Below are 13,690 nucleotides of genomic sequence, written 5' to 3' on the forward strand. Positions count from 1 at the left end.
GCAAGGTCAGTTCTTTCCTTATTTGCAGTCTAGGCTTTCCTTCAGAGTTCTGCATTCAGTAAATCTCAGTGATTCTGCTTCCATACATTTTGTATTCTCTCTGTATGCTTATACAAATTACTTGGAGCCACTGCAGTGGCAGAGAGGGCTCTTGCAAGGACTAGGTTTGATAACAGATACACTGGACAGAATGAAATGTATATGTGTTATAACTTTGTTGAGAATTCTCTACACATAATCTAGATCTCATGCTAGTATTGAAATTAAAGCCTGAGTCACCAGAAATGCTCCAAGAATAAACATAGTTGCTTTTCTATTTCCATTGGAGAGTTCAAGCTATTTATCTTTTACTGAGAGTTTCTTTATAGTAGCTCCTAAAGCATCTGTTTGGTGGGATTTAATAGTCTTTATTAAATAAAGCTTTACTAGAATATGGAATAGCATTTGCTGTTCTTCAGTCTTACAGAACTCTTCTCTCTAACTTGATGCAGATGAGAGTGTTTGTCTGGTTTCAGGTTAAGTTTTCTGTCCATAGGCATCTTCAAGGCAAAATCAAAAAAAAAAAGGGTGAATAGCTTCATTAGCTTCATGCCTGAACTGGTGTCATTCACAGTATCACAGAATATTCTGAGTTGGAAGGGACCCACAGGGATGATCGAGTCCAACTTTTAAGTGAACGGATTGGACCCACAACCTGTTGTTATTAGCACCATGCTCAAACAACTGAGATGTCCTTTACAATTTTTTCCAAGGCTGCTTTAGCCCATATCTTTTAGTAATTGCAGAAAACACTTTAATTTTGGTCCTCCAAACCTCAACCGGTTGGTTGAGGGAGGACTGTATTTTTCATAATTTTCGGTACAGTTTGCTTTTCCCTGTGGTGCAGAATCGGCAGAATAATGGCCAAGAATGCTGAAGGATTTTCGTGCCCCCTAGTGGCTCTTTGTCCTCCTCTCCCATTTCATTCCTTTCCTCTTTGTCCACCTTCTCCCATGTTCAATTGTTCCTAACTCTGAAGCAAACCTAGGTCCCCTGCCTGTTTTTCTTTTTTGAGTGCTAACATTACATCACCAAATCACAAAAGGTAAATGAATAGTGGAATTTAAATAAAAAATATTTTTTCCTTCTGTCTTTATAAGGCTCTGTAAGCTGTTCCCAGAGCAAGAGCCTCATTCTGGAGTGAGACTTGAAAAGTTCCCTAGCTGAAAAGCAAGAATAGCTCTTAAAGCAACAGCTCAGAGGAAGAAGCACAAAGGATAATTTTGCTTTCCTTGTTGCTGTCTAGAAGCCTTAGGACAGAGGTTCCCAAACATAAGCTGTGGAGGGAGGACTTTGGAGCAGTTGGAGATAATATGTAAATTATGTTCTGTCTGTAGTGCAAATGAATTCAAAGCTCTTGCAGCAATAAGAGTCAGCATTACAGTTTTCTACTTTATGAAGGTGACTTTCTTCTTCCCTGTCTCTCCTAGGCCCACACCAAACTATTAATCCTTTTCTTCCATATGTAGTGCATTTTACTGCATTTTACCTCCCTTTCTGCTAGTTAGATATCTTCTTATTTCAAGGACAGCGTTAGAGCTGCAAATATAATTATTCTACTAGATTGCAGTGAACACTCTTAGTCAGAGAATTTTATCTGAATAGTAGCCTTATTTTTCTTGTCAGGAAGGTTTGAAGGGTTTATTTGCCAGGACTCAAGCAATTGCTTTTTTTTTTTTTTTCCCTTGGTTTGTTTTTTTTTTTAAGGAGTGTTTTCTGTGCAGTCATTTTTTCCATGGGATACACAGTAATCTCTCTACCACCTGAGAGAATGAAGACTTTATTTTGGTCTGCTCAGACATAAATGCATTTTTCAAGTTTGTCTGTTCTGGAATTAATCTTTAATTACCATTTTGGATTTTGTCATGAGTTGAGAAGGCCAGTTTGAATGCAAGGATTCTGCTGTGATGAAGTGAAAAATCGTGTTCTCTGAAGAGCTTTTGTGCAACTTCATCCTGACAGTTGTAATATGGGAATTGTGCAAGTCTGTGTCTGAGAATGGGTACCTTGTATGTTTGTGTGGGATTTGAACTTAGCTACTAAGGCAGCTATCACAAAGGGTTTGAATGTTCTTTAATTTGAAATAGAAATATTGCGACTGTTCTTAGGGGGTGTAGGAGATGGTTACAGTGATAAGTAACAGCCTTTTTATAAATCAACAGGTGCTAAAATTTTCAAGCAGCCCTTTAGTGCAGTAAAACTAAATACACTGGTTCTTGTGTAACAATTGTCATGGCACTCACATCTGCCAGAGATGTGCACCTAAACATCATAATGCTGGTTGGCTTTGGGCAGAGTAGCTCTTGGGAATACACGACTGAATGGATAGTAAATCACCTGAAATTGGCCTACTGTTATTTCAAAGTTCTATTCCAAAGATGTACTGAAGACTTACTGTATATATTTTCTTTCCCTGAGTCAAAGGCTTTTAATTTAGGCAGTTTCTCTAAATTGCCAGCTTTTGTAAAACTGTGTTTTAGAAATTAGTAAATTCTGGTAAAGAGATGTTTGGTTTGGTTTGTTTGGATTTTTTTTCTTTATTATCTGAAAGATGTGCTGAAATTTTTACCTACCGGTTTTTTATTTCTGCAGTGTCCAAGCATAATGTTTTCCTTTTATCAGGGATAAATAATATGTGTTGTTCAGTTCAGTATGTATATGAACATGGTGGTTCTAGATTATTTAGCCCAGTTATTTGTCAAGTTCCTGATTAATTCTAGATGTCTGAGAAAGAGGATAACTACAGGGAGGGCAGATAGATAATGATTTTGTCTCAAAATATTTTCTTAGCTCCCAGCAACTTGTGACTAAGACTTCTAGAGCTGGAGGTGTTGCCTTCTATGTAAAAATCTTTTGTTGATGTTCCTGTTATGAGTTTATGCAGTTGTTCTTGAAATCATGTAGAGGGTGCTGTCAAGTGTTCCACATTTTAACTACGCGTTGTAGGAATAAATATTTGTTATGAACGTATTTTATTTGGAGCTCTTTAGTTCTTGTACTAGATGAAAAGTAAATGATTGTATTTTTTTCACTGTTGATTGCAAGGAAGTGTAAAACACAAAGGATGTGAGACATAAGAAGAATCTTCTTTCTGGTTTGGTTTTTAATTTGTTTCAGTGTTTTGTGGTTTGGTGTTTTTAGTTTCCTTTTTTTAGCTGAAATGCTTTAGGCCCAAACAGTAAAAGATAAAATTGGTGTAAATTGTATCTTGTCTAAAACTTTATGGATTTGGGACACTAAAAAGTATGTAGCACACTGTGATTTTGTACAGAATTTAAAAACTCAGATTTATGTGTGTTCAACTTGAAGTGAGAAGAGGAAATTAAGAGGAAACACAAAAGTTTCACAACATAGAAATTCAGTATTGCAATTACTTTAACAGTGGCTTAATTTTAACTGAAATTTATATAAGTCAGTTGAGTTCTGATTTTTTTTTTAACCTGATTTATACTAGGTTTTCTATTTGTGCATAGCAGGGTTGGGCTAGAATTTGGGCAACATGAACCAGAGACAAAACCCAGCTGAAGTAAATATAAAGAATGCTTACTCCTGTTTACTTTGTCTGTGTGTTTAATTTCTTCACATTAGGATCACATAACATTTTTTAATTTCCTATTCATTGTAGGATGGGATGAATATGTGCATGTTTATGCAAAACACCTTAACCAGACTTATGAGGTAATATATTTTATTTACCCATTTATGAAGTAATTATAAGTATCAGAATGTATTTTGGCTAATTCTTTAATGAGATGTTTAAAGATAAATATGTATGTATGTATGTAAATATGTATGTTATATATGTAATTTTGAATCCCAGACCTTGTATTCACACATGTTAATCAGGTAGGTATTTATGGATTTAAATTAGATCTTAACATTTTGCAACTATTGCATTTTCCAGAGATTGGAACAGGAAAAAAAAAAAAAAAACCCAGGCTTATATGTGTAGATACCAAGAATTAAGGAAATAACAAGGAGAAATACCAAGAAAATATTAGGAAATACTAGGAGATACCAAGAATTAAGGAAATCTAAGCCTTCAGATTTTCTGAAACTTAACCTCTCTAACTCATTGGAAATCGATAGCTCTTAAATAACAAGCAGTAACAGGTTATGCAGCCTACATAGGTAACATTTATTTGATATATTTATTAAATCTTCCCACTTCACAAGAGGAGTGTGTCAGTTCTACCATCTGGTAATTCTGAAAACAACACCCTTTCCTTTAGACTTAGCTTCCCTTTAGAAGTCACGTTTCCATTAAATCCATTTGTGGTAGAGTCTATGTTTTTCTGCTTAGAGCTCTTTGAAGATGAATATTCTTTATTTTCAAATATTCATTGTTTTCAAATAATCTGTATGAGAAAATGTTATGAATTAACATTTTTTCTGTAAAATTACCCAGGAGACTGGAAACTTACATTAGTAGTATTGTAAGGAATCCTCAGGAAGGATTGGAAGCCATTTGCATAAGCTTGTCTCCATATAATCGAAATTGATGGGGCAAAGCTAAGAGGAGGAAGATGTGTGAAGATTAAGTCCCCACCTCAGGTGTGTAGACTTAGTGTATCTTTAAGCCATGGTTCAGGGGGAGCACTGAGCTGCTGTCCAGGGACATCTGTTGTAGATAGGATTAGTCTCCCTCAGAGATGAGGCTGACTGATCCTGAGAGAGGTGCCTCAAATGGATTAGAGTGTGGATGTAGCAATCTTGGACCCACATCTTCTGCTTTCTCATAAAGCACAGGAAAAATGACATTGCCCTCTTCCAGTGGGTTCTCTTGTGCCATGTATTGTATGAACTGTGCTGCAGCTTGTAAGGGAACTTGGGAACTTGTAAGGGATGTCAGAAAGTGTTGGTGCTTCTGTTGAAGGAGAACTAAAACCAAACATGTGGTTATGATTAGGATGCTGACTTCTGAATGTGGTTTGTAAACTGCTCAAAAAGCTAAATGTCTCTTCATAGTAAAAGATGAAACAGCTGTATTAATGTGCAAATTCTGTGAGTAACCAGCTGCCTTCATTTCTTAAGGAACTTGCCTTATCCTAAGTCACTGCTCATTAGTATTCATTTCACATCAGCAGTGGAGAAACTTTTCCTTCCCTCTGTCCTTTGAATTACCTTGAACATGATTAAATACCTTGAACATGATTAAATACAACACCAACAAAGGTAACAGATTGCTGCTTTCCTCAAAAGGTTTTGTCTGCAAAAAAAGTTTTGTTGATGACTGAGATAGTAGCACTGTTTGAAGAAGCTGCTGAAGCTGTCATGGCGAATCTCATTAATTTTAGATAACTCAGCCCTTCAGTTCTTTGTGTCTTTCTGCTTCTTTCTGTGGTGCAGTGGCATAGAGTAGAATCTTGTGTTGCTATCCTGTCACTCCTCACAGGTAGTCGTTTTAGATATATTCTAGAGCAGGTATTTTTCATAACATGTGTTTTTCAGTACATGATCTTTATTTTGATTCCATTTAAAATATCTGTGTTGCTGTTTCATTCTGGGATTCTGTATCAATTATGCAATTGTAATTTTGACATAAGTGGAATTGGTGTTGTGCCAATTGCCCACAAAGATGTAGTTATTTGATTAAATTGAAACAGTATATTTTTCTCAACTTTTACTGTAGAAATGCTTTGGTTGAATTGTTTTTTTTTATTTCTGAAAGGCTATAAGCATGAATTTTTCTTACTGAGGTCTCTTGTGCAGGTTGCCTTTGATCAGTGTTGCACTAGTTCAAGGAAAAGCTTTTGGAGGAGGAGCAGAACTTACCACAGCATGTGATTTCAGGTAAGGCTGACAAGTGTGTAGCTGTTATGTTCGGTCAGTGATTTAATGACTGTACCATGAGGTAGCACTTCTACCAGGAGTAACTTTCCTGGGTTCCAAGGCATTTGCCACAAGATTTTGTCATCAGACTTCACAGGAAAAGTTGTGGTTTCTATCAGGTTATGTGGTTTGAATCACTGTGTAAAACAAGAGCAGTAAGGAACTTTAGCAACTGACTGTTTTAACACACGAAGTGCGTCCGACTCACCCCTGAATAAGAGGTAGGAGGCTTGCAAAATTGTGTATCTCCCTGTGTCTCTTTTTGTGAATGTCGTAAATAAAAATAAATAAATATGTTCATTACTCTTGTATTTCTTGTTCTGTGTTTATTATTTGTAACGTAATTTTGTGCTGCGCAGCTGTTTAAACAAGAATTTGAGGTGCAGAGTAAAACAAATGAGGTTTCATCCCTGTTTTTTTTTTACATGTAGGTGCAGGGATTTGTTAGCAGACACAACTGGCAAAAAAAGGAGTGCTTTAATTAAACAGGCAGAACAGGAATGGGAAGACACTAAAGTAATAAAATGTCACTTTATATAAACCATTGCTAATGTGTAAACAGCCTACAGATGTAGCAGGATAAGCACAGTGGGCAGCATCTCTGAAAATGAGAAGCTTTTAGTGAGGTTTTCATCTAAGGAAAGGAAATGTGCTTTTGAAGAGGGCCTTAGTGCCTGAAGTGGGAAGGGAATTGCCCCAAACAAGCTGAAAGAAGGTACACTCAAAAGCAAAGTAAACTAGAATATTACAGTACTGTTCCAGGTATCAAGACCAGGCTTTGGATAGAGGAGATGGTATCTGCATTGTCTGAGCCACTTGGAAGCAATCTTCCTTTGCTTTGAAAGTAGATGTGGCTGGATCTTTCTTCATCTCTGCTCAGCACACAGTGAGCTGAAGCCCCAGCTGTGATGTGAGTCCAGACTGTGTTACAAATAGCAGAGAGGCTCTGTGTTTGACAGCTGCCGTGCTGGCAGGAGAATGCACCTGGGAGACTCAGCAGACCTTTCTGTATCTGTGAGCCTGTTGACAGAAAGTGTTTCTTGTTATCTCTAAATAGGCATTTAGGGAATGGGAATATAATGAAATGGAAATCTTTTGGCTTTTTAAAATACGCACTCTCTACTTACACTCCAGCTATGCTGTTTTGACATGCTGTGTAATTATAGGCATTATCAAGTAGCTCTTATTTGCATGAATTGAGCAGCTGCAATTCCTCTCATGCAGTGCCATAATTTTCATAATAACTACAGCTGTTGATCCATCTTCCATTACTTTCTACACACCCATCCAGTGCAACTAAATAACAGCCATTCAGGAGCAGCAAATGGGACTTAATTAATAACAGCAACAAGACAGAGAAACATACTCTGTGCTGTTATTGCTCTTGAATTTGAGAATTTTGATACTGGTGGACAAAATTCCAGGGTTTTTTTGAGGACTGTAAGTAGATATTAGTGGAATAGGTATTCTTTCCACCGTCACTAGATGACAAAAGATGAACATGAGACAGAAATCAGAGATTTGTTTTCTTCATTGAATAATCTGTTTGAACGTTTCATTTTTAAAAAAACAAAATTAGTTTATTGTGGTTGCTTTTAATTCTAGATTTTCAAATACAGTTCTGTTTTTCACAGTCTCTGTTTAAACTACCAAACTGCTTGTTTTTGGCCTGAAATATTTTCTTATTTTTATCTCTTTCACTTTGTACTACATTAACTATACTGATATAGTTTGAGCAACTCACTTGAACCAAAATGATCTAGGTTCCTCCTCTGAAATGTGGTCTGGCAGCATGATACATATCTCTACTAAAGTAGAGGTGTGGACAAGTCCAATTTTAAGATAGCCGAGGTGGTTTAAGATATTACTGATACATTCGTCCTGTAGCGGTTCTTGTGGCTAATTGTCTCACTCTGTTTTAAGCTGGCTCTTTTTAAATTGGATTTGGGCTTGTGTGAACTTCGGCACATTTATTGCTGAAATAAGGACAATGATAAAAAGTGAAAGCATCTGACACCTTTAATCTAGAGGAAGAGGTTTTCTCCAAACATCTTCTTCAGTCTTAGCTGTTTTATGTGTTGCTGCAGTATGGCTCTCCAGAAAAGCAGTATCCTTATAAAGATCATAAACATGTTACTGGAGGAAAAAAAATCAGACCAGTCCAGACAAGGGCAAGGTAATTTATTTCCTTTCAGACTTTTTCTGGTATGAAAATTGGAAAGATAAATCTTCTGACACTAGAATTATTCATCTCAATTATTACTACATTACTCAATTGAAACTGGGTAATGTAGAAGTGTGCAAGTATGAAACTTGCTCAGACAGCTAAGCATTTTAGTAATATTTTCAAGAAATACTGACTTTTTCAATGTGCCACAGTTGAGCACATGAAGGTGGCTCATGTTTTCTGCTGCCAGATGTTAATGTATTTTACAGCTCTGCATGACACTGCAGCCATTTCAGTAAGGTGCAGAAGTGAATGTGATGTTAGATTTACTGATGGAATTTCACAAATAATTGAGGTGTCTGCTTTGGGTTCCTTTATGCAGAAACTTGAAATGTGTCTTGTACTTACACAATGTGCGAAGGCAAGGAGAGCAGATTTGGCAGGATTGGTTGAGGACTTTGGACAGGAAAACAGGAATGGTCTTGGATTGTTGGACAATAAGCTGACAGATATGGGCAAGAGACAGTTAGTAATTAATCCATTTGTGCAATTAGCAGATCACAATAATCTCTGAGTGCAGTCACTGCAATGCGCTACCAGATAATAGCCAGAATAACTAACTTTGAATTCTGAGCTGTCTTGTCTTCTATTGCTTGTTGGTGCCTTTGAGAAATCTCGCTGGGACAATGTCTGTGTAGGTCTTCTACACACAATGATTTGGTCCTACCTCGCCTGGCAAATGGACTTCCATTGTATCTGAGTGCTTCTGAGACACAGAGTCTCTTTCCCCCTACCTCCTTTTTCCTCTCTAATGCTGCTGCAGTCCAAGTAGAGGTGTGTCTGTGTCCCTGCCATGTAAATCAAATTTAAAAGTTGGTGTCTTGAGGCAGAGGTTGAGAGTGCAGAGATGGAAAACTGCCCATTTCTCATATCATTGATCTCAGAATGGGCTTGTAGATAGAGACAGTAGTGACTTCCTTTTCTTCTTTAGAAAATAAATTCATGAACTATAGTTTCTTCAGCTGTAGTTGATGTTGCACAGTTAAATTGCAAAGGGCCAGTTTCATTACTGTTATAAGTGCTGAGCTAACTATTAGCTTATGCTAATAATATTGCATTTATCAAATTGGCCTTCTTTCATTTTAGCAGTGTGTTTTCTGTATTTCTGTGAAATATGTAGGCATGCTTAGTATTACATTTTAAAGTGTTAAATATGTTCCATGAAACACTTAGTAAGAGATTAAATGAAATGTTATTAAATAGCTTTTGGTGTGTGTGTTCCTGTGATAATTTATGTTTATTTGATTCTACAAGTTGTATTTATAGCATTAAATGCAACATATAGGAAGTCAAAGCAACAGAAGATAATCTAGTCTCTGCATAGATGTAGCTACACTATGATCAACTTTTCAGTTGTTTCACCTTTCAAAAAGGAGAAGTGGAGGAAGCCATAAAGACTTTCATTTTCTGCTGTAAACTTTTTCAAAAATAGGTTTCAGAACATCAGAGCACAGCACATGAGCTTCTTTGGAAATCTTTTACTCTGTACAAGGACTTGTGCTTTTAATTTTATCAGGAGGAACATTTAGGTGCACAAGATACCCCTGTTTGAAATAAGGGTGCTTCAGGACATAGTAGCATTTTTTATTGGGTAGAGCCTGATAGGATGTAGCAACATGGGGTTCACATATTCATGAATTATTGCAGAGTCCAGGCTCACAAAGCACTTTTCATTCATATGACTGTAACATTGCTACACATCATCAGAGAAGAGTCAGTAGCCAAATCTGAGTGGTTTCTCTGTAGAAGCCTAAAAGATAAGGGACTTAAATGTGTGTGGTTCAAAAACTGATAGCTGGATATCCATGGAACCAACCAAGAATTGTTGGTAATAACACACTGTGAGAAAGAACAGGATGTGGGTGGAGAAGGGGCCCATATAGAGTTAGAGCAGCACTTTTCTGGGACAGATGTCCTTGTTCTGGCACAACAGAATAAGCACAACACAGTACAGGGCAAGTGCAGCAATGAGATTGAGAAATGGACATGCACTATAGATTATGACCATCAAAGACCCTTAAAGCCTCCAACCTATTTCCAGAAAGATCTAGAAGAAAGAACTGTGCATGGTAACTAATTTGCATAGAAAGTGAGAAGCTTACCTCCAGAACAGGGTTAACATATCTATAAGAAGGTATCCCCAAAAAGCCTGGGCATGTGTGCGGCCCAGGACCCTTGGTACTCCAGCTGGATCAGTGCTGGGGCTAGAACAGGTGATCTCTCTAATTCTCTTTCTTCCTTCCTTTCTCTCTCACACTCTTTAATTCATATCTGTCTCTCTCTTCCCTTTCACTCTACCCCTTATCCAAAACCCACTGCTGTATGCTTATGCTGGGAGGTCAGGGACTTGAATAACAATGTCCTTGCCAAGTGTGTAAATTATTAATAAAACTCTATAAGCTTTTGCAGAACCTCTGACTTTTGCCATTCCTTTCAACCACGAGCGTCTACGAATCTTGGGTTCTCCCTTCTCCTTAAGGGTGGGACACCACATTCTCACAGCTTCAAGTGCTTGCTGTGTGGCATAGATCACTTTTCTAAACTATATAAATTTTGGTCTCATATATATATAATATATATATGTGTGCGTCTGTGTGTCTGTGTGTGTATTTAAAATCTCCTGCAAATCAGCTGGCAATTTTAGAATTCCAATGAAGTCCTACATCACTTCCCACTTTTAGAGCCCTGGGGGTTTGTTACTACAAGTGTCTGCTTATGATTTTAAAAATCTCACATTGCCTGCCTTTAAGAAGGCTGTTCTTATTTTTGACATGGTACATTTGACATCTGGTTAAGTAAGCACTGCCAGAAATGGGCTCAAGAGCTTGTGTTATTTGCCTTGTATTTATGGGCTGCTATTAGGGGTCTTTTACCAATTTTCATTTGGGATTGAATTTTGTGTGTTTACATTCTTTCAGGAAGAGGATTTGTAGATGTAGTCTACAATTCAAATTTATCACTGTTTGCTTTTAGTAGAAATTTAAATAACATCAGCAAAGCATGAATTTGAGTTGATGCTTTCTTTCTGAAGTTGTCTTTTTGCGGGGATTTACTTCATTCTAGGTTTTTAAATTTGTTTTGGGTTTGGTTAGTTGTTGGGGTTTTTTTGCCTTTAGGAGGCAAAACTATCTTATCCTGGGTAAGTGAATTTTTTCTTATCAGCATGTGTCTATGTTTTAGACCACTTGTACCATGCAATCTTACATCCTTTCTGTTGAACAGTCCTGTCTGCAGCTGATAAAATGTACTGCATGATAACAATAAACAGAGATAGTCCAGATAATGGAAAACTTAGATAAGGCATATTTTAGAGAATATAGGTCTAGACCCATTCTGATACTTGCTGATACCCTGAGCTGTTAATTCACCATAGAGAAGTATTTAAGTTTCAGAGAATTTGAGGAAAAGAGTACAAATGCACTGGAATTGTCCATTCTGCTTTCATCTGCAAAGTGACTAATTCTCAGTATGGATAAACTGGCCTTTGAGATTTTTGAGTTTGATGTATAATTTCTGATCTTCACTACTATTTATATATATATATATATATATATATATTATCAGATAGCTCCCCAAATTTGATACTATAAAGTGTGAGAAGCACTTATATATTCCAGTCTGTAGGTTTTGAGGTGAGGTTATACTGAGCTGTGGCTTCATGAGGACAGAGTGTCTGAACAGCTTCCTTGGATATGGGACGAGGGTGTCCCTGTTACATATTCTCAGCTCACTTCTTACCTCTGGTTTGCCAAGCACCAGTGAAGATGCCTGTATGCGTCAATTATCTCACTGAAAAGCAACAGGAAGCCTGGATTTTTCTGTTTTTAAGTTAACTAGAGTGACTTGTAAGGTCATATAATATTGGCTGGAGCCAGTGAAAGGGAGGAGTTAAGTCTCTAGGAGATGGCAAAGAACCTAGGGGGTGAGAATACAATCTACTCCTTTTGGCTCAAGGGAGATGTTAAATACCCTCAGTTTCCCTTGAAGCCACAGCTTTCAAGTGCCTAATTTTGCACTGGATCAGCTTCCAGAGAATGTCTTCCTGAGTCCTTGTTAGCTCTTTCATATTTCAGCCCTGTCATGTGCTATTGAAGGACTACAAGAAAGAACTCTTCCTCTCTGTATCACTCCAAGGAGCAGTATAGTTAACCTTGTAGATCTCTGAAGGGTAATCATCCACATCAGGGTTACTGTGCATTGAAATGGCCCATGTTTCCAAAATAACTCCATTTCCCTGGGTGTAAGCAGGCGTTGTGTAGATCTCAACCCACTTTCACTGTAAACATTGCCTTCAAAATTGCAATTTCCAGTCTTCCTCTTTAGCCTCCGGTTTTATTTTTGTCTCTGATCCAAAGCAACCCAAGGTCTTAATGAAGACTTGGAGCCCTGCAGGCTGGACCTCTGTGTTCCTCTTCCTTCCAGATTTATGCAAAATTGTATGAAACAAGTCTGTAAACTGCTTGAACTCGTTAACCTTGGTGGCTTCAGCTTCCTACTTCCTGGATTCTGTAGTCAGTAAGAAATTAATTACTCTGTTGTAACTTGGCGGTCTCAGTTAGAATAAATCAAATAGTAAATTCTTATGTTAAATAGATTCCTATTTTGCTTAAAGTTGTGTGTATAAGAACTTCTGCTGTGTCCATGGTCTGTTATTAGGTGTTATATTCCAGTCCTGTTTTGTGTTCTAATGATTCATATTCATAAACAAAAAGCAAATATATAGACTGAGGAAATGCCAATAATTTAAATCAGCATGGATTTGCATATGTGTGAAAGAGACAATGATTATAAATAAAAACATAGTAGGGGAAATTATAATTTTGGCAATAATTGGTCACACTCTTAGGCATATTTGTGGGATCTGTTACAGTTTGCTGAAAATGTGCCTGCTTCTAGTCCAGGTAGTCTGAACATGGCATCAGTGATCTGAAGTTGGTTTGAGATCAGTATAATTAATACTCTATATTAAAAAGTAAAGAGGAGAAGCAGCAGGTCAATAAATTATCTATCTCAGTTTTGCCTTTTTGAGTTATATCATTCCTCTCTTCCCCTCCCTCCCAAACAAATCTCTGAAGACATGTATCATATCTGGAAAACTTAGGTCACAGTCACTGCAATAATTTAAAAAACCCAAACCACAACAGTCAGTATTTTTTTGTTTGAAATTAACATGGTATCCTGACAAAGTGGCAACATTCCATTATAATTGAATCACCAGTGATTTCAACTAAGTATGTGATCTCTCTCTTTGCTTTAGTCAGAAATTGTGTAGGAAGTGCAAATGCAGCATTGGTAGCACTGTGTGCAGAGACAGCTGAATTTCAAAGCATGTCTTGTTACCCTGTGTCTTGTGAAGGGTTGCTAGTGTGATGTTACGTTGTATTTTAAGTTCTTTAGTGCTGTGAGTTGCAGAAACCTGATACATCAAATCCATCATAAAGTATTAGAACAGCTTGAAGATTGCATCTCTCATGACTGATGTCAAGAAATGCTGTTCCTTTCCAGTCAGCTGAATTCAGGCAGCTGAGGTGATCCTTGTGTTTTTTGACATTTTAGATGCCAAGCTCAGCCACTGTTGGGAAGCCCCTCCTC

General features: G+C 37.3%; 1 protein-coding gene across 1 annotated transcript in view; it reads left to right on the top strand.

The window, feature by feature from the left end:
• Positions 1–13,690, top strand: part of ECHDC1 (ethylmalonyl-CoA decarboxylase 1) — a 42,103-nt gene that overhangs the window by 13,649 nt on the left and 14,764 nt on the right. The window contains exons 4-5 of the mRNA XM_071437298.1: positions 3,665–3,717; positions 5,752–5,832. Of these exons, the coding sequence (XP_071293399.1) occupies positions 3,665–3,717; positions 5,752–5,832 (134 nt within the window). The remainder of the gene's footprint in view (positions 1–3,664; positions 3,718–5,751; positions 5,833–13,690) is intronic.

The sequence above is a fragment of the Agelaius tricolor genome, unplaced genomic scaffold (genome assembly GCF_023055355.1).
Source record: "Agelaius tricolor isolate 1412-34295 unplaced genomic scaffold, bAgeTri1.0.p SCAF_1, whole genome shotgun sequence".
Lineage (NCBI taxonomy): Eukaryota > Metazoa > Chordata > Aves > Passeriformes > Icteridae > Agelaius > Agelaius tricolor.